The sequence below is a fragment of the Embiotoca jacksoni genome, unplaced genomic scaffold (genome assembly GCF_022577435.1).
Source record: "Embiotoca jacksoni isolate LCO1_2020_lvr unplaced genomic scaffold, fEmbJac1.0.p SCAF_11, whole genome shotgun sequence".
Taxonomy (NCBI): Eukaryota; Metazoa; Chordata; class Actinopteri; family Embiotocidae; genus Embiotoca; species Embiotoca jacksoni.
In genome coordinates this window covers 7,006,766-7,028,324 of record NW_027185241.1, presented here as the reverse complement: position 1 = coordinate 7,028,324, position 21,559 = coordinate 7,006,766, and the positions used below count along the sequence as shown (strand labels likewise).

General features: G+C 40.6%; 1 protein-coding gene across 5 annotated transcripts; it reads right to left on the bottom strand.

The window, feature by feature from the left end:
* Positions 1–3,206: 3,206 nt before the first annotated feature.
* LOC138194214 (cingulin) lies at positions 3,207–20,875 on the bottom strand. Of its 5 annotated transcripts, none has more exons than XM_069142770.1 (21): positions 20,691–20,875; positions 14,293–15,118; positions 14,084–14,181; positions 13,911–13,980; positions 13,711–13,806; positions 12,804–12,925; positions 12,496–12,607; positions 12,042–12,254; positions 11,231–11,379; positions 10,982–11,008; positions 10,222–10,342; positions 9,901–10,113; positions 8,899–9,120; positions 8,537–8,785; positions 8,219–8,389; positions 7,879–8,040; positions 7,228–7,401; positions 6,903–7,021; positions 5,933–6,041; positions 5,654–5,817; positions 3,207–5,026 (listed from the first exon to the last, which is right to left on the bottom strand). In XM_069142770.1, the coding sequence occupies exons 2-21, from the start codon at positions 15,115–15,117 to the stop codon at positions 4,891–4,893; spliced, it is 3,552 nt and encodes a 1,183-aa protein (XP_068998871.1). In that variant the 5' UTR covers position 15,118; positions 20,691–20,875; the 3' UTR covers positions 3,207–4,890. The 5 variants fall into 5 exon arrangements, with proteins under 5 accessions (XP_068998871.1, XP_068998874.1, XP_068998872.1 ...); XM_069142773.1 differs by having other exon boundaries at positions 14,084–14,154; XM_069142771.1 differs by having other exon boundaries at positions 14,299–15,118.
* Between the last annotated feature and the right edge of the window lie 684 nt (positions 20,876–21,559).

Sequence of the window (21,559 nt, the reverse complement as noted above, 5' to 3'; positions counted from 1 at the left end):
CATTGGTACAGATTGGATATTGTATAATATATGTGTTGAGTTAGCTGACTGAAGAGAAACCATTTATCCATGTTTGTCAACATTATAATCACATGGATGTAAATGTTTCCATAAATAGGAATACTGTCCTCTTGTATCAACACATCAGGCGGGCTAATTCTACCGCGCTTATCATCGGTATGATGAATAAAAACAACAACAAACAATAAGAACAAAAACAGAAAAGGAGCCAAAACCACAACATTGACACACACTATGGGTTCATCAACAAGCCATATTTACTGTATATTTAAATAGCTTGTTGTGGTCTATGATGTTTACTTGAAATAATATTGTTAAATTAAAACTGCAAGCAGTGATATGCGTGCCCTCGCACGCTGCACGTCGGGGATCTCGTTCCTTATTCTAACTTTTAAAAAAAATTGCCTTTTTTTTGACGGCTTTAACATCTTCAGAAACTCATTAAAGTTGGTGCCTGACGCATGTGCAAAGTTTCGTGAGGTTTGGAGCATCGTTTGACCTTAAACATCAACTTTCTGTGTCACAGCAAAACATCAAACTACTATACTCTATACTATATACAATATACTCTATACTATATACTCTATACTATATACTATATACTATATACTTTATACTATATACTATATATAAAAAAATAATTTTATCGTTGTTGAATATTTCAGACGACAGTATGACTTTTTCTTTTTTTTATCATATTTTGGACAACATACTTTGGATATTTTGGATTACTTTTTTTATTTTTATTTATTTTTATTTTTTTTTATCCCTTTTTGGAGTATGACCTTTTTCTGAACATGCCTCAAGTTACTTCTCACTGTTTGAAAAAGAAGAAACTTCTGGACTTATTTTTTTGTTTGAGTTTTATATTGCAGTTAACCTTTGGTTTGGTATTAGTATCATTAGTGTGTGACTTACAGAGGGACTTGCCTTAGGAGGTCTCGCCCTCTGTGAACCACACGGCTTTCCCTTACAGGGATTTGCTCTCTGTGAACCGTGTGGCTTATTAAGGGAACTCACCCTCCGTAAACCATGTATGGTGTGTGTTACCTCGGCGGGGGTCGACCCCATGGCTTCATGAGGTCTTTTCCAGCTTGGAGTCGGCGTAGACCGCTGGACTATCTTCGCACCGGAGGACAAGCTGGGAAAGGAGAAAGAGTTTCACGGAGTTCACTCAGAGCTTCCAGTGACTCGACAGACAGTCTGGTTAACTCAACAGGTAAAAGATTCAACTTCACCAAAGGTTGCTACTAATGGTTCAGATTCCACCTTGGCCTGTTGATGGTGATTCAACTTTTAGTGAAGTTGAAACATTTGGAGAAATTTAAAAAGTCTTGCATCCACAACACATTACAGGAAGATATCACTGCAGACCCCCTTGAAAACATGTATATCTACTATCCAAAGAATGTCTGCGGCAATTTTGGCCGCATTCGAATGAATATTTATGGTCGGTGGAGTTATAGGTTGCAGTGAGCCAAAGATTTGTCATAATGCGGTCTAACTCCTGGGAAGATTGGTGGTGCAGTGATTATCACTGTTACCTCTCACCTAGAAGGTTGGGGTTTGATTTCCCCTATCATTACGACTTAAAAAAAAAAATAGTATGACTTTTGGATCACTTTTTGGCTGCCACGCCACGGGCACCCCGATCGATGAAAACAAATTCTCATGATTACTTTTAATTTAAAGTCGGTCCGAACAAAATCTGAATGAGGAGTTCGTTAAAGTACATGTGTGAATCGCCAAAAATGGCGACTAAATTCAAAATGGTGGACTTCCTGTTGAGTTGACGTAATGGTGCAGTGTAATTTTTTTGTACATGTCCACCGAATTTTGTGCATGTAGGTAAATGGAGCCGCCGAGGCATCTGTTAAGGGGGCGCTAGCGAGCCATTTAGCCACGGCCACTCGCGATTCTACTAAAATACAAAAAATTTTGCCAGGAGAGATGGGTGTACCAAATTTCATGAGTTTTTGAGTATAATAAAGCCTCCAAAAATGCAGTTGTTTACTCAGAATCATAATAATTGCTTGGATAACAATAGGGCATTCGCACCTTCCATGCTTGGGCCCTAATTCAATTTGTCTCCAGCAACAGTGAGCAAATATGCTGTCTGCCACTCTCCACAGGGTCCACGCAGGAAGGATAGTTGTCTCCCCACTGGGTGGTGGGAAGGCCTGTGCTTGTGAGAAGATATCAAACTACCGGGATGTTAAATCAAGACACACAAATCTGTGTACCGATAGAAATAAAGAACAGACTATCTAAGTTTTAGCCTGCAGACATTTTCCCATAGCAGAGAAGCACATGTGTAGTTATTAACATTCATGCCACTGAGTCCGTATAGAGCCTTGGCACAGCTGAAACCAAATGGAAGGAAGGCGTGTTGTCAAAGTTGTTAGTTACACCTGCGGATTACCTGCTGCACCTCAACTATTTGTCTGTTCAAAACACATGTTTGAATACAGATTGGGAGTCAGACTGGACACATTCACAGACCTTGTCATCTATTTTGGCAGTGATAATAAATACAACGGGCTTAATCAGCTGCTGTAGGGGCCACAGAATGGCTCACTTGGCAATACGCAACTCAGGATTAGATAACAACCTCTTATTCCAGAGAAGCATGGCCCTGCAGCCAAAACAGAAACATGACCATCTCTATTATCTTCTATCTTTTGAAATAGTCCCATATGTACGTCTTCAAACAATGGAAGGGTATCAGATATATTATTTATCAAATGATGCACGGATGTGTTTCTGCATAGATTATCGGGATGATTTGATACAAGTTAGTTGGTAGCTTCTGTCCATCACGTTCTACATATAACTTTTATTTAGAGGAGAGGTGCTGCGGCTCTTGTGTATGGCGACAAATAAATCCCATGTTGTTATTTTTACAAGAGAAACTAAATAGAGAACTCTGAAATACATGTTAGGTTTTGCTTTGAGCATTACTGCACTTTGACTTATATGTGAAATATTTATTGACTTCCTCCAAAAGCGAGCTCTTCCAATGAAGTCAATTGCCCTTCCAGAGAAATTTACTGAAGAAGGTTACAAATCTCCGTTGTAAACTTATACTTCAGTAGGCTGAAAGCCAATTTGACTCCTCCTGGCAAAGGGAAGTGCCAAAAATAAAAGCAGTTAAATAAAATTCAGATTATGACAGGACAAAGATGTACCAATTTAACTTAATACATTTATTGTTGCTAAATTATTGCTCAATAGAAAAAAGATTTATTTAAGTACAGTCAGTGTGAACTTTTCCCAGTCAACAATTATAGAATATGCCACCATCTTTAAATCCAACATCTAACAAATCATATTCAGTGCCATTTTCCAGTTTAACTGAAAAGACCTGGACAAATATTACATGGCAGAAAAATGTATTGCAATTTTAACTTTACTGATTGTTCAAACTGTTCACAAATTCAGCTCCAAAAAACAAAACAATCTATAAATGTTAAATACTCTTTACACAAAAATATGTCAATTACAAATTATTTTTTTTTTTTAAACAATTATAAGGCATTGTAATTAAATGACAGTTGTATATATACGTTTCGGTGACCTAATATAAAGGAAATGCATAGAAATTGTGCAGCTTCTACAAACAGACTTTGAAGTTTTGAGCTGACAGAAGATATTTTGGCTGTTTTTTTACTAAAATCAAAATAACTACTTTTATATTTCATATTCTGCCAAAAAAAAAAATATTTCATGAGCAGACAGCTCTCTGTCCTCATTTACAAACCACAAAAGACGTTTTACAAGAACTGCCACAGATACAGTGAAAAAAGACATACCTAGTAATTTTAATCAAAACCTTTGTATCATTTAATATTAGGTTGGAAGCAGAATTTGTGATCCTGCCCTAGAGAATCCAATTGAAATGCTACTTTTGTCATCCTTTGATAAAATGCAGCATTCCTGTCTATTATGTGACATTAAAGACTGATTGGTGGAGTAAACTCTTGTTCCAAACCAAAATATATGCAAGCACTAGTTTTTTTTTAACTTTCAGTTAACAAAATACAGATTTCATTCAGTCAGAACAATGTGCAATACTCAAACATTACATTTGGTTATGTTAGTAAATTAACTGAGACAAAATAAGAATATTATGTGTAGTATTAAATTACTTGTGACTATCAATAATGCACTTAATCTCAATGTTTGGTCCTAGTTTTTCCAGTAGTGTTACTTCATTTCTGTGCATCGTTGAGTTCACAGTTCATCAGTTTAGTCAAGTGATGGCTGTTTAAAAACTAAAGTCCCCCATCTGAACGATCTACACCAGGAAACAGTGAGAGTATTCAGTCACAGCCAGACTTGGTAACATTAAGTGCTTGACCCAGAGTCTCATCCCAGAAATGGTCTGACTAATATGGTACCACAAAATGCAACAATTATACTCTACTTATGTGTTTCCAGCTACATTTCTCTCCTAACGATCCATTTACTTTGTTACTGGTAGAGTGTTTGTATGCTAGAGTACCTTGTGTTGAGCCTTATGTTGGGAATTCTTCTATGTGCATGAAATGGAGCTGTTCCAACTGTACTGTGCTATACTGTGGAGTACAACTGAGCATACTGTAAGCTGAAGAAAATTCCCTGAAATATTGAGGATGTTTTGTTTCCTTCCATTGACTCTGGTCTGGAAAATCATTCTCCTGTTAACCTCTATAGTAGGTCATCTATCCCCGCCCCCCTCCCACCAGCCATTGTCTGTAGTGCATACCGTTCAGCCTTTTGTCTTTACGCCCCATCTACAAATAACATTATCTACATTTCCCTCTATTTTTGCCCTGGCAGTGTTACTGTATATTTCCCCACCTTTCTAATGCAAAATTAAGTGCTGCTTTAACATGAGCTGGTCTGAAGGTTGCTCTCAGTGAGGATGGAGGTGATGGTGGAGGGGTCGTACAGGCTGTCGTCATCGTCCGAGCTGACGGCTGAGGAATCCAAAGCTGGGCGTATGGTTGTCTGAGTTTTCCTCCTGTGAGACATAAACATATTCACTTTTCATGGTCACTGTTGTTGTCTGTTGTCTATCACAAAAGTATTCTTTATGTTTTTTTCTCTATTTGGCAGGTCTGCACAGTCAACGGTAATCATCCTGAAAGGGGTGGTCGTAGCACTCCCTCTGCTGGTAATATAAGAAAATAACATGCATTTCCCTGGTCTTAGTTGGAGCATGTTTGTAATTTAATTTCCCCTGAGGTCGATGAGTAATGCACCATTTTACTTGATGAGATGATGATAATGAAATACCCTCTTCACTCGTGGGTGATTGCTGGTATGTTTTACCCACATCACACTGCGAAATACTGCACCTCGAGGGGTTTGTGTGAATCTCTACCAGGTGTCTGTATCTGTGTGTCACAGCTGAAGAATCTGGGTTTACTGATAATGGCGTCATTTACATACAGTTGTATTCACTCTGTGACACAAGGAGGAGGAGAAGATAGTGTATCTTTGTTACTCACTCCCTCATACACACAAATACCGCTGTGATAATCTGGCTGCCAGGAAGTGTCTTGCATAATTGTTACCAAAAGCTCGCAGTGAGTAACAAACTAGAAGAGACACAAAAATAAGGAGACAAAGTAGGGGAAATGCTTACTTGAGTTCAGTCTCCAGTGCTGTGACTCTGGCCTCCAAGGCCTCTTTAAGCTCCAACTGTTCCTCCATGTCTCTCTGAGCTTTTCTTCTCAGTCCATCTATCCTTTCCAGCTCCGTCTCACCTTCATCCACTTGCCTCTTCAGCGCCTTCACTCTCAGAACAAGCTGCAACCCAACATTCGATTTAAGTGCGTTTTGACTGTACATGTGAAGTTGGTGTCTTCTTGTGTCTCTAAATAAATTTCAACATTAACATTTAGTACATGATGAATGTTTATACCTGGTCTCTCTGTTCAGATTGTGTTTGTCTCTCCTCATCCAGCGTCATATTGAGGTCTTTTAGTTTCCTCTCCAAACGACGTTGTGATGCCAACACAGAGTTCTTCTCTCTTTACGTCAGATGAAGAAAGCATGCAGGACATATACTGTAAGCGTGGTAACGATTAGCTCCCCATCTGGGCTACTGCCAAGATGCCCTTGAGCAAAACACTGGCCAAGTCATTGCTGTTGTGAAGCCACTTTGTAGCGAGTCGGATTTTAACAGCATTAATATGAAACAGACTGTTGCACGCTTCCCAAGTAAACTCCCTTTGATTTGATAAACAGGAACCCAAATTAAAAGTTTCTGATGACTATACAATCAGCACAGTTTTAAGGTGAACACCCAAGATTAGTGTCAATAAGTCAGTGTCTGACCAAATGTTAAATATGGTCAGAATCTCCCCTACTGTTCCAAAGTTATGGTGTTAAATAATGGCCAAAAAAGTGCAGAACATCATGATCTTACAGTGAAGTTTACCTTTGACCTTTTGGATATAAAATATAATCACTGCATAATATTATCCTAGTAAACATTTGTGTGAAATTTTGTCATATTAATTCTTGGGTTACGGCCACAAATGTATTTGGGGGGGTGTGGGGTGTCACAGTAACCTTTGATTTTTTTTTTACTAGCAAAATCTATTCAGTTCATCCTTAAATCCAAGTGAACATTTGTGCCAAATTTGAAGAAATTTCCCAATTTGGACGGACAGTCAACCCGAAAACACAATGCCTTCAACCACTGGTATTGCCACGCAGAGGCATACAAAATGTGTGATGACAAAAACCTACACTGGTGCCACACCCAAAATATATAAAAATAAAAAATGGCATTCTCTGAATTTTAGTGGATTCTATACAAAAACATTTGAAATATTCATTTGTCAAACAAAGGGTGAAAAAAATGTGTCCGAGCATGTTTCCTGTACCTTTCCTCACCACGCAGGCGTTCTTCCAGCTCCTGGATATTGTTTTCCAGTTGGGAGAGTCCTGCTGAAGAGCGAGTCTGGCCCTCCATGTCAGCCACACGACCCCGCAGCTCCTTCAGCTGCAAGGGCAGACGCGCACAGACAGCAGTTCAACAACACTAAAAATACACTCAAGTGAAAGGTCAGCAGAGGTGTTGGAATTTCCCCTAAAGGCTGCAATTTTAACTGGAGTGAGAATACAGAAGTGCAAAAGTAAAAAGTGTACTTAAATGAAGAATTCGGTTTCTAGCGATGACAAGCACAAACGTGGTGTACGTGGACATACGTGTCTCTCCATGGCGGCCTTATCCAGCTCCAGGTCCTGTTTGGAGGATCTCTCCTGCATGAGCTCAGAGCGCAGCTGATCGATCTGGTCTCTGCACCGGGCAAATCGGTCTGTCAGCATCTCCACGCTGCTTTTCTCCTCCTCCAGCTCCAACTCCACACGCTTCAGCTTATCCTGACAGAGAAGAGGAAAAAGACTGTGTCATAAAATAATAAACAAGTCACACGGCTAATTTTCATCATAATTATTCAAAATTGATTAAGGTTATGTGCAGCACATAAATCTACATGCTAATCTGTAAATCTTGATGATGGGTAGACAAAAGAAATATAAAGATGTGTCACCATAAAATAATGTGGCAATATTCATATTCATTTGATTTTTATTGCACTGGTCACTTTTTCCATTCATCCCAAACTGTATTTATTTATTTATTTTTTTGTGTATGTAGTCTGCGGGTGTATTTATTCACTGCTCTTTTTGATATTGTGTGCACCTTTTTGTTCTTTCTAAGCTGCTGTGACGCCCGAATTTCCCCACTGTGGGATCAATAAAGTCAAAAATCAAATCTAAGTAAAATTTGCACACTGCCACAGTCAGTGTATGATGAGCAGAACTATTAATAGTCACAGTTCACACCGAGCATCTTACCTCCAAGACGCGGATCTCCCGGGTTTTCTCATTGCAGCCATTTTTGCTGGCCTCTTTCTCTCCCTCTAGGTGGCGCAATCTGTTGGTGAGAAGCTCCTTATCCAGCTGGTGGTTGTCTCTCTCCTCACACGCAAGCAGCAGCTCTTTCTTCTGTCGTGACATCTATTCAAATTCATCATAATATCAGACACAGGAATGCCACACTGAATGTTCCTCCTGTTGTTTTCCAAATTCCAAATCAGCCAAGCATGCTTCATGAATATGATATGTCAAAATTATTGAAATCATAGGCTGAGCACGAGACAAAGCATTCACTCAAACATTCAAAAAACAAACCCACTTCTTCCTCCAGTCTCCTGAGATTTATATGGTTTCTTTCCAGCTCAGACTGAGCGTCCTTTCCGTGACGTTGCGCCTCCTGCATTTCCTTGCGTGCTCTCTCTCTCTGTTCCTCCAGTTGAACCCTGAAAGCCTGCGACTCCTCTTTTGAGGACACAGTCAGAGAGTCATGCTGACAGGGAGGTGAAGGGGAGACAAGTCAAAACAAAAAGAGTATGAATTTGTTGCGTTGTGTATTCTCCAATGAGCAGCGAGGACAATCAAAGCTGCACAGGCTTTCATCATTCGCAAAGGCATAAAACAGATCTATCGTTCTTACTTCTTTGTTGAGTTTCTCCAGAGCTCTCTCCTGCTGTCGTTTGGTCTCTTCCAGCTGGCTGATGGTCTGTTTGAGTGTCTCCTTGTCCTTTTCTAAATCCTCCAGACGCAGGACGAGTTCTTGGTGCTCCTGGCTCAGTCTGGAAGCTTTTCTCTTGGCCTCATCTAGCTCAGATCTCAGGCCTCTCACCTCAGTGTCGAGAGCCAGCTCAGCCTCTGAGCTCTCTGTAGCTCTGGTCTGCAGCTGAGTCTAAACCACATAGGATTTCCAGTTATGCTTGGATGTCTACTGCTTTCAGGGTATCTACACACACCCTGAGTTGGATGGTGTTGTTTGAAAGGATGTAACCTTAACAACCCTACCTCTAATCTCGAGAGTCTCTCTTTGAGACGAGTGTTGGACGCCTCCTGCTCCTGCTGGATGTCTTGGAGTGAGTTCATGTCCATTTGAGCTCTGCTCAGACGTGTTTTACTGATATCCAGTTCCTCCTCAGCTGATGAGAGTTTCTCTTTGAGCTGGCCAGCTTCACATTGTGCTTCGACAAGTTTCTGCTCGAGCTCTGACATGGTGGCTGGGTCTGGGAGCTATAGCAAGGAAGACAAAGGAGGGATACAACCAAGAGTTGTCTTTGTATAACCATTCAAAAATTCAAATGCAAATCTCATCATGCTATCAGCATCAAATACACATCACACTGTTTTGTGCTAGTCAGGTAACCCCTTTTCAATTTTGAAATGGATCGAGTTCACCGGGCGGGTCTATTAATAATTTTTTTACTTTCATTAACATTGTAAAATGGGCCATTTGGCACACTTAATCCCATACAAGTTATTCCTGGATCCTGCAATTTGCATCCGACATCATGGAAAGCTTATTGTGTCACTTCCTGTTGTTATCACTGTGCAGTGCTGCTGTTCGCGGATTTATAGTCGATCACCAACACTAAATCTCTCTTACAATTTCGATTTGTAAGACATGCTCTATTCAAGCACCTGTGTTGCAAAATTTCTGGCTAATTTGATACCAAATGTGCTATTTTGGGTGCACAAGCTGAGCAGTTAGCAATTACTTTTTTCTCTCCCTGTTTTTCCTTCTCTCTCCTGCTCAGCGTGTCAGATGTTTAAATGTTTCTCTGGTCAAACTGAATACAGAAAGCAGTCATTATGAAGCACTCAGGGGACAGCGGTTTCATAGGGGAGAACCGGAACAACAGTTGACATCATTCTAATGGTAGTTTTGGATCTATTCAGTCATGTATAGTAGTTGCGGTTACAGAAAATTACAGCAGAGTGGACTGTCGGCCTTGATGGAGGTCTACGCTCCCTTTAGGATGTTTCAGCCCTTAACTGTGAGATTAAACCCACCTGTTTATTTTTCTCTTGGGCTTTAGCACAGTCGTCCTTGGCCCTCTGTAACTGGTCCTTTAGTCTGTCAATTTCATACTTCAGTTCAGCCTCCTGGTTCTGGTGAGACTTTTTTATGGAGATGACTTCCATGACCTTCTTGTCAAACTCCGTCCTCTGCTTTTCCAGCGCAGACTTTGCCTTCTGCAGATCAGCGCTGCATCGCTGGAGCTCCTGAACAGAAATTTTACAGCTTGCTGGTTGAAGTGCCTGACTTTTGTTAAACAGGTCATTCACCAGTGCATCAGTGATGATGTGGAATTTAGGGCATGTTTACTGCACCTGGTTGAGAGTCTGCGTCTGGCTGGGGTCTTGCATCTGTTTTGTCATGGTGCTCACTTTCTCCTGGAGCTCCTTTAGTTCCTCCTCAAATTCCTCTTTCTCCAGACGGGCTTGCAGGAGTCTGCGAAACATACACGCACATCCGATCTCAACATTTCGGAGCATTAAGGTTATTCGAAGTACTGCTTCATTATCTGATCAGCAGTAGACGGATTGTATTTGTGCCTCATAAGTGATCATAATTTACTCTGGGGTAGTGAATGGAAAAATAGCTGATTATTTATTCTTCAAATAACACGAAATAAATCACCATTCCTTTTGACCACATTACCGTCAGATATATCACATAAAAAAAAATCTACAATGTTTTTTTTGCTAAATACAGACATAAATATAAGACCATCCACACCACTCATCTGCATCTTATATGATTACATAAAGTGTTGAAAGTGATTGAATTCACTGTATGAACACGGTGAATAATTTAAAGATATAATTTCCTGAAGCTCAAAGCTGTAGCTTGTAATCAGCAACAATACTGTCCACATTCAAACTGGGACTCATTAACTAAAATGAATATCATCCATATTTGGTCACACACACTTGTGTAAAAACAGAACCCCAGTGATGAATTAGGGCTAAAAGTCATGAATTAGGCGAATGGACTGTGAATGGCCTCGGCACTACACAGACAGCTGTTAGCACAGTTAGCCACGTCTACACATCTAAACACAAATGCTGTTTAATTAATGACTCTCACTGTGTTTCAGGGTTGCTCGGTGGCTCTCTGACAGAGAGAGGGAGAAACATTTACCAGGTAGAATGAGAGAGAAAAAAATGGAAAACACATTATTAGTGGTGAAGTAAGTGCCAAATCAAACCATGAAAGACGGTGACAAAATCCATGTCCAGGTAAACATTGGAAACCGCGAAGCCACGCAAGTAATGATGAATAAACTCTGTAAACAATTCAATGGTTACGTTTGAATTGTTAAGTCTATAGACTCACTCTTGTTTTGTTGTTCGAAGATCGTCTCTGGTGCCATGAAACTGCTCCATCCAGTGGCTGCTCTCATCTCTACAGTCCTCCAACTGCTGCTGCAATGAGCGAACTGATGCATTTACACGCTGCCGCTCAGCCTCAATCCCTGCGTGAGACTTAAGTAGAAGACGGAAGAATTGACACCATGTCGTATTCTATCGCTGGCATTTTTATGCAGTGTGTTTTTAGTGAATTGTAGACTGCTTAGTCAACACTTATTTATGGGAATTCTGTTTACAATTCAGAGTACAAAGTGCAATTTTGATCCAAGGAAACAACAGTGTGCCTCATTTCTTGAATGTTGAAAAAAATAGAAGTTTCTTGGATAAATTCTGAGAAAGTCTTTATGCAACATTGGTATTTATCTGATGTGACTGAATCATTAAGAATCGAAATGAATTAAACTGAATCGGAAGATATTCGGGGCCCGGCTTTATGAAATTTGCAATGTGCAGGCGCCATCTCTCATCTTAAATTGTAGAAATTGCAAACTGCTCTGTAATTTCAAAATGACAATAATTTAGGATACAGGATGCTGGCACCATTCTTCAACTGCGTGAAGTAGTTGCGGAACACTATTGTGGAACAGGCCGCTGCCCGAAAAAATACTGGTTGTCATTGCAAAGGACAAAACTTAGAAGCATGTAGAAGGGGTTTCTAGGAGTTTTGCCATGAAGTTTCTCTCACTGGGAGCCTGGTTTGCCCACTTTTGTCTCCAGCTCAGAAACATTTGTCAAATATGTGAGATGTTCAGCTGGATAATCTGAGCGTCACACACCTCAGACACCTGCTCCATGCTGCCGCGGAGCTTCTCCATGTCAGCGCTGTACTGCTCTCGGAGCGCCTCGATCTCTTTGTCATGCGTTGCCACCTCCTCCTTCAGAGCGCCTTTCAAAGCTGTAAGCTCCCTCCCTCTCTGTCTTAGTGTCTCCTCCAGCTTCTGTTTCAGCTGGCACACCTCCATCAGCTGTGCTTGACAAGACACCAAGTCCTGCACACACAAGGAATATACAGTATCAACATTTGATTACTCCGCCCTGTACAACCTAAAAGTTATTGTTTCTTTTAACAGTCAAGGCTTATTCAACCTGTAAATAGGATCCTGAATGATAAAAATGCTATTATAAGAAAGTATTTACTCTAGATTTGAGTCTTATTTGTAAAACAAAATCCAATAGCGGGGTGAGATAAATCTGTGTGCACGTGTTTGTGTGACCATGTGTCTGTGGTACCGTCTTGTTGCTGTTTTCTCTTCTCAGTTCATCTTGAAACTCAGCCAGCTGGTCCTCCATCTCTCTGACCCGAGTCTCTGCATTCTCCCGATCCATTCGCAGCTGAGTCAGCCTGTGAGGAAAAAAAACAACATACACACACCCGTGAATGATTCTCTGAATTCAAATGACTGACATAGTTGTTTGTCTTGTGAATAAGTTACAGTAGCTGCTTGTTTTGTGGGACTGTCTCACTCCTAGCTCACAGATAATGGTACCCTTCCTGCTTCCCTCCGTCTGTGTGTGTGTGTGTGCTGTTGTGTTCTCACTCTGATTGTGTTTCATTTAATTCTTTTTTCTTGCGGTCCAGCATCTCCTGGAGTTGCAGATTTTCATCCAGACAGGACTCGAGCTCAGCTTTCAGAGCGGGATCAGAATTGCGAACAGAGTCCTACACACAAGCAGACATGATGAATAAATGAGAGCGGTGAAACATAAGACATCAGGTGGCTCTGCTGGAATAAACAATGCACTTTTAGGAAACGCTAAGGCAGACTTGCATTTGGCCCCCGATTGATATATATAAGGGATTAAGTTTTTAGGAGCTATTAGAGATTAGGACCTGCCCGGCATCCTTAAACCAATATATAACAAGTCATTATTGAAGCTAGATTATTGTGTGCGTGTGAGCAACTCAGACCAGACCACACAGCTTTAAGGATTAATCGGGAGGATTAATCTGAAGCACACTCAAATGAACCCCCCAGCCCTCCTGGTTAGAGAGGCATAAAAACTCTGAGGAAAGTTTCCTCCTCTCAACTAACCAGTTTGGTTGGTGAATCTATTTCCTTCAGTGGCATTTACTGCTCTCATTTCGAGGAGACGTGGACGGATGTTTATGTGTGGCACTCGATGTGATCCATGGATTTATAGAGTTGAGTTAATTTGGCACGTTACTCTCTGAATGTTAATATCCTCCGGTGGCAGTCGGTTCCAGTCGGCCAGCTCGATTAAGAGAGTAACCAACCAAAACTCCAGCGCGCATTCTCTACGTCTTTCTCCTTCTCTTCCCTCCATAAAGGTTGAGCATTGAAGAGTGACACCTATTCAAACTTTGTTTTTGAGGCATTAAAAAGGGAAGAAAGAAGGCTAACATTGTCTTATGACTGAAGGTCATATGACTGAAGGTCATAAGATACCTCTGCCTCCTAATATTCTCTTCTCTGCTCCACTTACCCTCCTTTCTTCCTGCAGGGCAGTTTGCAGTTTAGCCATTTTTGCCTCAAGCTCCCCTTTTTCTCTCACCCACTCTTCCCTAGGGCTTTCTCTAGGCTGTGAAAGACAAGAGTGTAAGGGGAGACATAAGAGTAAACTGTCTCTTCATTAAACAGCTGAAAAACTCCTCACAGAATCCAATAACTTCAAAAAGAACAAACCTTAAGGCTCTGAATCTTCTGAAAGATCATCTTGGCCTTGTGTCTGATGACAACATCATTTTCTTTGGTCCTGAGGAAGGTGAAAATAGTCAATGGCTTTATTCACTTTTAATATTCATGAATATTTCATAAAGCTGAATAAAATCTCAATGTGCAGGATAACTGATACACACCCTTGTCTCAGGATGTTGTATACGGTCTTCATGACCTGCTCTTCCTCACTGCTCATCTCTGCACTCTGACCCTGGTCCAGCAAAAGGTCAGGGGTCACCTTAAGACATAGATCAGAAAGCTACTCTTGCAATGTTGCATGCTTTGTTGTGTTTTTGAGTTCACTATAAAATAGGCTGTAATACCCAACCGGAAAAAATGTAATTCTTACTTGTACCTCTGTCAGGGTAGTCTGTGGTGGCTCCACTGAAGTCCACTGGTTGCGTCCCAAACTGCTGTGAGTTGAGGACGGAGGTGAGGTGTAGGGGTTGGTGGTGAGGAGAGGAGGTGTAGCTCTGGGATGTTGTTGTTGTGCAGGAAGGAGGCCTCTCTGCTGGCCACCATCAAACCTGTTTATCATTCTGTTAACACCAGTGTGCCTCTGATTAGAGTGAACCTCGTTTGTGTGTTGAGGAGGGTCAGGGTGAGAATGACTGTCCCTCAGTGACTCCAGTGACCTGTCCTGCCCTGCCTGATACGATCTATCCCACATATTCCTTTCAATGCCCCCTTCTCTGTCACTACCCCTTATTCCAATTCCTCCATCCAGATTCCCATAACTACCAGACTTCCCATCCCCTGGTGGTCTCGACAGCTGAAAATCCTCACTGTCTTCTCCATCCCTGTCTAACAGTGACCCATGGGACTGTGCCCGACGTAGTGCCCCTCCCTGCCCTCCTCCTTCTCCGACATCCGCCCCCTCTGTTCTTGGCTCGGCCTTCTCTCTTCTCCGGGGAAGGCTGCTATAGCCAGAAGGGTACTCGGTCTTCAGCTGGACTCCGTATGAGTCTCCCTTATGTCCATCCTTTAAGACCACATACGGCTGGCCAGCGATACCCTGCACCCTGACTGCCACACCATATTTGGAGGTGCTCTGAGTCTTGGACTTGGGCTGGGAAACAGGCTGCCCTCCACCTGTACCATGGGGATCATTGATGAAGCGGATCTGGACACCGTAGTCCACTGGGGTCTTCTGACCTGAAGATGGTGTGCTCATGCTGGTAACACAGCGGAGAGCAGGAGAAGAAGAAGAAGGAGGATGAAAAAAAATTGATTAGGGCATACACAACATTTTTAATCATTTACTCCACCAGGCAACACATTTTCTTTAGTCTGATACTATCATAACCCGAATGCATACCCCTAAACCAAATACAGATGTTTTGGTCGACTTCATTTGCTTTTGTCCACAGCAACTTATATTTTTTCATGAACACATGAATGGCTGGGTAATATATTGATTTTAAATTGATATGATATTATACTGGATATTGGCTTACATTTTGGATATTGATAATAATATTGTGATGTGGCATAAGTGTTGTCTGGTTTTAATGACTGCATTAAGTGATATAATTGTCTGAAATTACCAGACTGTTCTCTTATTTACCTTTACCCGTTTTGTCATTATATTCATAAGACGGATGATTATTTATCAAAAATTTAATTTCATAAATATTTAGTTAAAGCACCAATAGCCACCCCGACAATATAAATGCAAAATTTATATCAAAGTAATTGACCAAAAATATTAGAGATTTGATTTTGTCCATATTGCTGTAAAGTTAATCTTCAGACCTGAGCTATAACTGGTTTCTTATATTATTCAATTATTGTAAAATTATATCAAAGCAAAAAAATAATTTCTGCATGTGGTATCTAAAAATGACTAATATTGGAAAAACGTACAAGTATAGCTACACCTATAAACTGCCCAGGCCAATAAATCAGCTGATATTAGCTCATTGAGGATATTAAAGATTGATCTCAACAACTATGACAGTGTATGTGTTTTTCCATCAGAAAATCACCGGTGAGATGATTTTTTTTTTTTCAGATGTTTCACACAGCTTTTATCCGAATCAGACATTTTCAATCTACAACACATCTAAGGGGTCAGTGTATCAAGATTACTTGTTTATGTATAAAAATATCAATATCAGTATCAGCCTCAAAAATTCCTCCAATTAAGAAATCGAACAAAGAATGCCTAGACACTGGACCTACATTAAGAAGTAATGCTGAAATGTAAAAGCTCAGGGACACTGCTTTTCTCTGACCAAACACAGACACAGATTTATAGGTAGTAACACTTAGTTTGTGGCTCTTGACTGCTTGTGTGGACTTTGTCCTCAGTGCTCTCCATTAGTCATTAACCTGAGAGCACACACCCACATATCATTTTCCCCTTGTGAGGACCAGCTAAGCCTTTCCAAACTTTTGGAACTTTTAAAGCCAAATACCAAAGCTAATTCCCTCAACAAAACTTTGACAGCTTGAATACAGACAGGTACCATAGCAACTAGTCGTCTGTAATGGCTCTTTTCATTATTTCTCTGTGCATTTTCTCCACTTTTTTTTTATTTCTTGACTGCCTAATCCTCCCTTTTTCTACAATTTGATAACATACTATGAGACATTCTAAAATTTGTCCTGCACTGACTGTATTTATGGAAAGGTTTAGTCACGGCCAATCTTATTCTTCTCTGGCAATAATTGAAGAGAGTATTGTAGGTATTACATCGACGGTCTGTTTATGCCTTGCGTGAGGTCACATTTTCATCCCCATGTCATAACAATGGTATGGTTCATTAAACTCACTCTAAAACTATTACAGCACTCCCTCCTGACCTCTCTGCTTTCACCTTTCACTCCCTCGCCACAGCTTTCCGAAGTGAGAGACAGAAAGTGGGTTGGGAGACACAAAGGAAGGGTGAAGTGAGAGACAGAAAAAAAACACTCCACTTTTCTTCTCTTATCAGTGCTTTGTGTGATAAAATCCAAAGTCAAGCAGTTCCTGAGAACAAGCCTGCCTCCCGTACACACAAAGGACTGGCTACAAAACTAACCATTTAAATACATTAACTCGGTTCTGACCTGATATAGACATTACTGAAGGCCTACACACATATTTTTCTTTTATTTCTTTACTGATTTTGGAAGCGGTATGACACAGCACGAAACCTGCCAAGCTATTCTTACAAAGAAGTGAATAAAATACTATCAGCAAAGTGAGCCAAGAAGAAAAACGATAGTCCTCGTTATGAAAATGAATCTTTGTATATGAAACAATTTCAGAGCAAGATCAGGGGGAGGTAATGCCCGGCCTGTCAATGAAGGAAGTGACATCATTCAAGATGACATTGATGACCTTGAAGGTGTCTGTGCGCTTGTGGTGCAGGAGCATTGTCCATAGACAGACCTACTTATTGAATGTGTGGAGTTAGTCGATTCTTTTCCACCCTTTGGGAACCTCAGAGGAAGCACCGTGTCACAACAAGTTAGTGAAGTCGAGCGCGAAGTCTGCAGCATGCTGTCTTTACACCAAGGTCAAGCAAACATGTCAAGCACAGACGACGGTGGGATAGAAGTGTTACACAAGAAATGCATAATACAATATCCACTAACTTAATGTGACAGAGTCTGAGCTCCGAGAAGGCCAAACCAACTTACAGAAATACAGCTGTGAAGCAGAGATCTTATTTTCATCTCTGAATATCCTCATTCATCTGCATGTTTTCATCAGTTTCATTTTTGATTTGTCACAGAGGAAGGACACACTGCCAGGTCCGAGGGGAACGGGGATGAGGGGGGAAAACCATCCTATTGTCCAGCTGATGTGGGGCAGAAAATAAGGGCAACAATTCTGAGAATGCAGAAATTACCCCCCCCCCCCCTCCCTTCTCCATCACACTGTCTATCTGATTACAATTAGTCTCATTAGTTTCATAACCTACATTGAGGTCCCCATACATCCCTTTTAAGGTTTCACCCCAAAGCTAATGTCTTTCCACACCTCTCCAAGATAATCATCCTTTTCCACACTGAAAGTAGGATATCAAACAAGATTTTCTGTAATCCACTGTGAAATTAACATGCCACTCACATCTAAGGTTATGGCTTTGGTTATTTCAAAGAAACATTGTGTTTATTCTCTATACATGAAATGTTAGTGGATTGAACAATTAGTGATTGAATGGTAATCATTTTGGCTTCTTAGTCAAGAGGATTTGCTCCTTTTTCTGTTTCTCGTGATGGTTAACTGATGATCTTTGGGTTTGGGGCGGATGTTTGGACAAAACAAGCTCTCTGGTGATAGCACATTGGGCTTTAAGATATTACGATGATGAAAAATTCTGACTTATTGCCATGTTCTGACATTTTGTAGATCAAACAAATAATTTAGTAAATAATGGAAATGTTAAATGATAATAAAATACAATGTTTTGGCATTCTAGTGTTTTGTTTTTTTTACAAGGCTTCAGGGTCTCAATCATAAGTTTCTAAATCAGTCTCGTATCAGGATGTGACTTTAACAACACACTAGCCTTTTCAATCTTACTTGCCCAGCTGCGTCACGTCTATGTGGGTCTTTTTGATTCTGTTGCCCTGCAGTTATGTTGACGGGCCCTCTGCCTCTGGCCTTAAATTGAATTCTCACGGAGCAAATTGAATTGCAGCTGATTCCCTGTTAAGATCCGAGATGAAAATGGGAAATAGAATTAGAGATTAGAGGGCGCGAGGAGAGAAATAAAACAACAGCAACGTGTGGGATCGTGCAAGTGCCTCTGCTGACTCATAGAGTCCGCACGGTTCATGCGGTCACTTCATCTCTGGCCGGGTCTAAAACTAATACAGCAAGAGATAGCAGCAAAGGGTGGAGGTTAACTGAGCCAAAAATCATTCTAAGACTGTATACACAGTTGCCTGCCCAATGTCTTTATTTATCCTCATAGTATGTCATAATAAATACATACTGCGTTGTAAGTATGTGTGGACAAAACATGGATATAGTTACTGACTGCAAAACAGCTGAGTCTGAACATTACTACCACAAACCATTTGCTTTGTAAAACATATATATTGAATTTAGTCGGACAAAAAAAATAAAATAATTTGCAACTCAAGGATGAAAACTCCTTGAGTGAACCAGTTTTTCTGCTGAGAAAGAGCGGGAGATGAGGCTGAAAACACGTAAAAACAGCTGGTCCGAGTAAGATGTTTTTAGGTCAAACTATTGTTTCCAATGCCAAGAATGACTTTCAGGCAACAAACAGAGAGAAAAGCATCTATTCCTCACGTTTGAGAATATTTGGCTTTTTAAAAGAATATAAATTAATCAGCAACTGATTGTTTCAGCTGAATAACAATTTGATTATTGGACTAACTCTTTAAGAGCTAGTTTATAGCATCCTATAAAGTCGACATGGGCATGCAGTAAAAGTCTGCCCTTTTCCTTCAAGTGAATCATTAAGTTTTACAGGCATAACCTGGAGAATACAAACATGAAGGTATAAGTAACACAAGTTCTCTGTTGTGAAAGGACAGTCAGGCAGCCACTCGGTCCTCAGAGTATTCTCTCGCCTCTCAATTACATTCTTGACATAAAACCAGACCCTCATCCTCTCTCCTGCAGTCAGTCTCTCTGTCCAAACCTGCCACTGCTCTTCTTTCACACTCAAACAAACAGCCATTTGTTCCTCTTTTCTAATCTAATGGGGTTCATTGGCATGACAAAGAAAGACTTCAGTGTTACCAAATAGTACACACATGACACCATATTAGGAGCACCTAAATACGCCCCTCCCTTTCTCCACATTCCTGACACTTGTTTCTCCCCGTTCTTCTCACTTCCACGGGACTGGGTGTGTTAATGGGAGTGAGGCTGATCATTTGTGACATTTTATCTTCATGCTTGAGTGTAATAACTGCTTGTAACATTGGAGCAGTTTTATCTGCTTGTCCGTAGTTGAGCATATTCAACGTTTTGAAAATGAAACTGTGCCAGTGGTTTGGCAGGTTCAGTGCTATAATTAGTGAAATTCATGATATCATTCACGAGCCCTTCCCCATTTCAACACTGTAATCTGCTGCTTCTTCTCGCCTGTGTCATCAGTTTCATCTGAGCTGAGGAGCTCCTTTGTACTGCAGAGGTACAATAAATATTTCACTGCATTTTAGGCTTATTTACTCTTTTTTGTTTACCTTTTTCACCATTTAAGGTCTCTAACAACTTTGAATATGGTTTAATTTAGCCTTGAAGCCTTAACAGCGAGGTAAACCTTTTTCTCAGTGTACAGTTTTTCCATGTACAAATTCCCAAGCAGCACAGGTGTACACTAAGATATAATTATCTTTATCTTGGCTTGTACATAAACATGAACTGACACTGCTCTTACATTTAAACTCCTTTGGCTTTAAAATAATCCTCATTCAGCTGACTTTTTTTTAATTTTTTTTACTTTCACAGACGTATAAGTGACCACAGAGGCATTTCTCACATTTGTTTTCCAACACATACCAACAGTTATCCTGAAGTAACGTTAGCTGGTAGCTCAGGTCCCTGTCTGTCTATCGAAACATCGTTAGCCACCAAGCTAAACTGAACACACAGACAGGGACACAACACTATCACAAATTAACACACAACTGACTGAAACGAAGAAGCAAGTGCCACACTGCGGCTGAGACGCTGTTACAGAGGCTGTAACGAAACTGTCAAGACAAGTCGTGTCTGTCTGGTTTAGCCGCCTGGCTAAAGAGAGGTCCAACACCAACCGTAAAGTTTACCTCTTTTTCTGAATTTAGTCCTCTGCTCCTCTTTGATCGTCGCCTCCCGTAATGCCGATGACAAATCAGATGTTTTCACACAGACGTCCATCAAAGTCTCCGCAGAGAAGTGGGTGGAAAACAACAACTCCCACGCAAATTAACGCAGCAACAAGTTCATTATGGTGGGACTGCAACCTGTTACCTTTTGGTGGGGATGTAACCGTCCCGCCCAGCCCCGCCAGAGGGAGCGCTGTGATTGGACAGAAGCGCTGGCGTGGGCGGGACTGTAGATGTCGGCTCCGTTTGCTGTTGGTGAAATCCCTACGTCAATCATTTATTCTGTTTGACACTTTTGTCATCTTTTCGGGGGAAATGTAAATCTGTATTTTTCACTCCTGGTGAAATAAACAAAACCGACATGACGTGGATAAACACCACGCTTTCAGAACTAGCATGACTGACCCAACTGAATACAAGCTGTTGGTTCAATATGTTGTTTCTCCAATTTACCAGTAGATGGAGCAGCTATCTACCAGCTGTTAGAACATCAGCATAACCCTGAGTGTATGACCTCCAATAAAAAAAAAGTTATAAAAGTACAGGTAATAGTCTATCTATTCAGTGGAGCCTATTTCATATTTGGCTCGTTATTGCAACATTTACTTCCGTGAATTTATAATTTAAAAATCATCATTTTTGATATTGTTATCTTGGCCTAGACACTTTAAAAATGATTTTTAAGTTACATAGGGTTAAAACAACAACAATAAATTAACAAAATTGAAACTACCATTTCACAAAGCTACTATAATTAATTTAAAAGATTCTCTTTAGATTGATTGATGTGTAAATACTGTTACAGTACAAATCCCAATGCATAAGCAAAT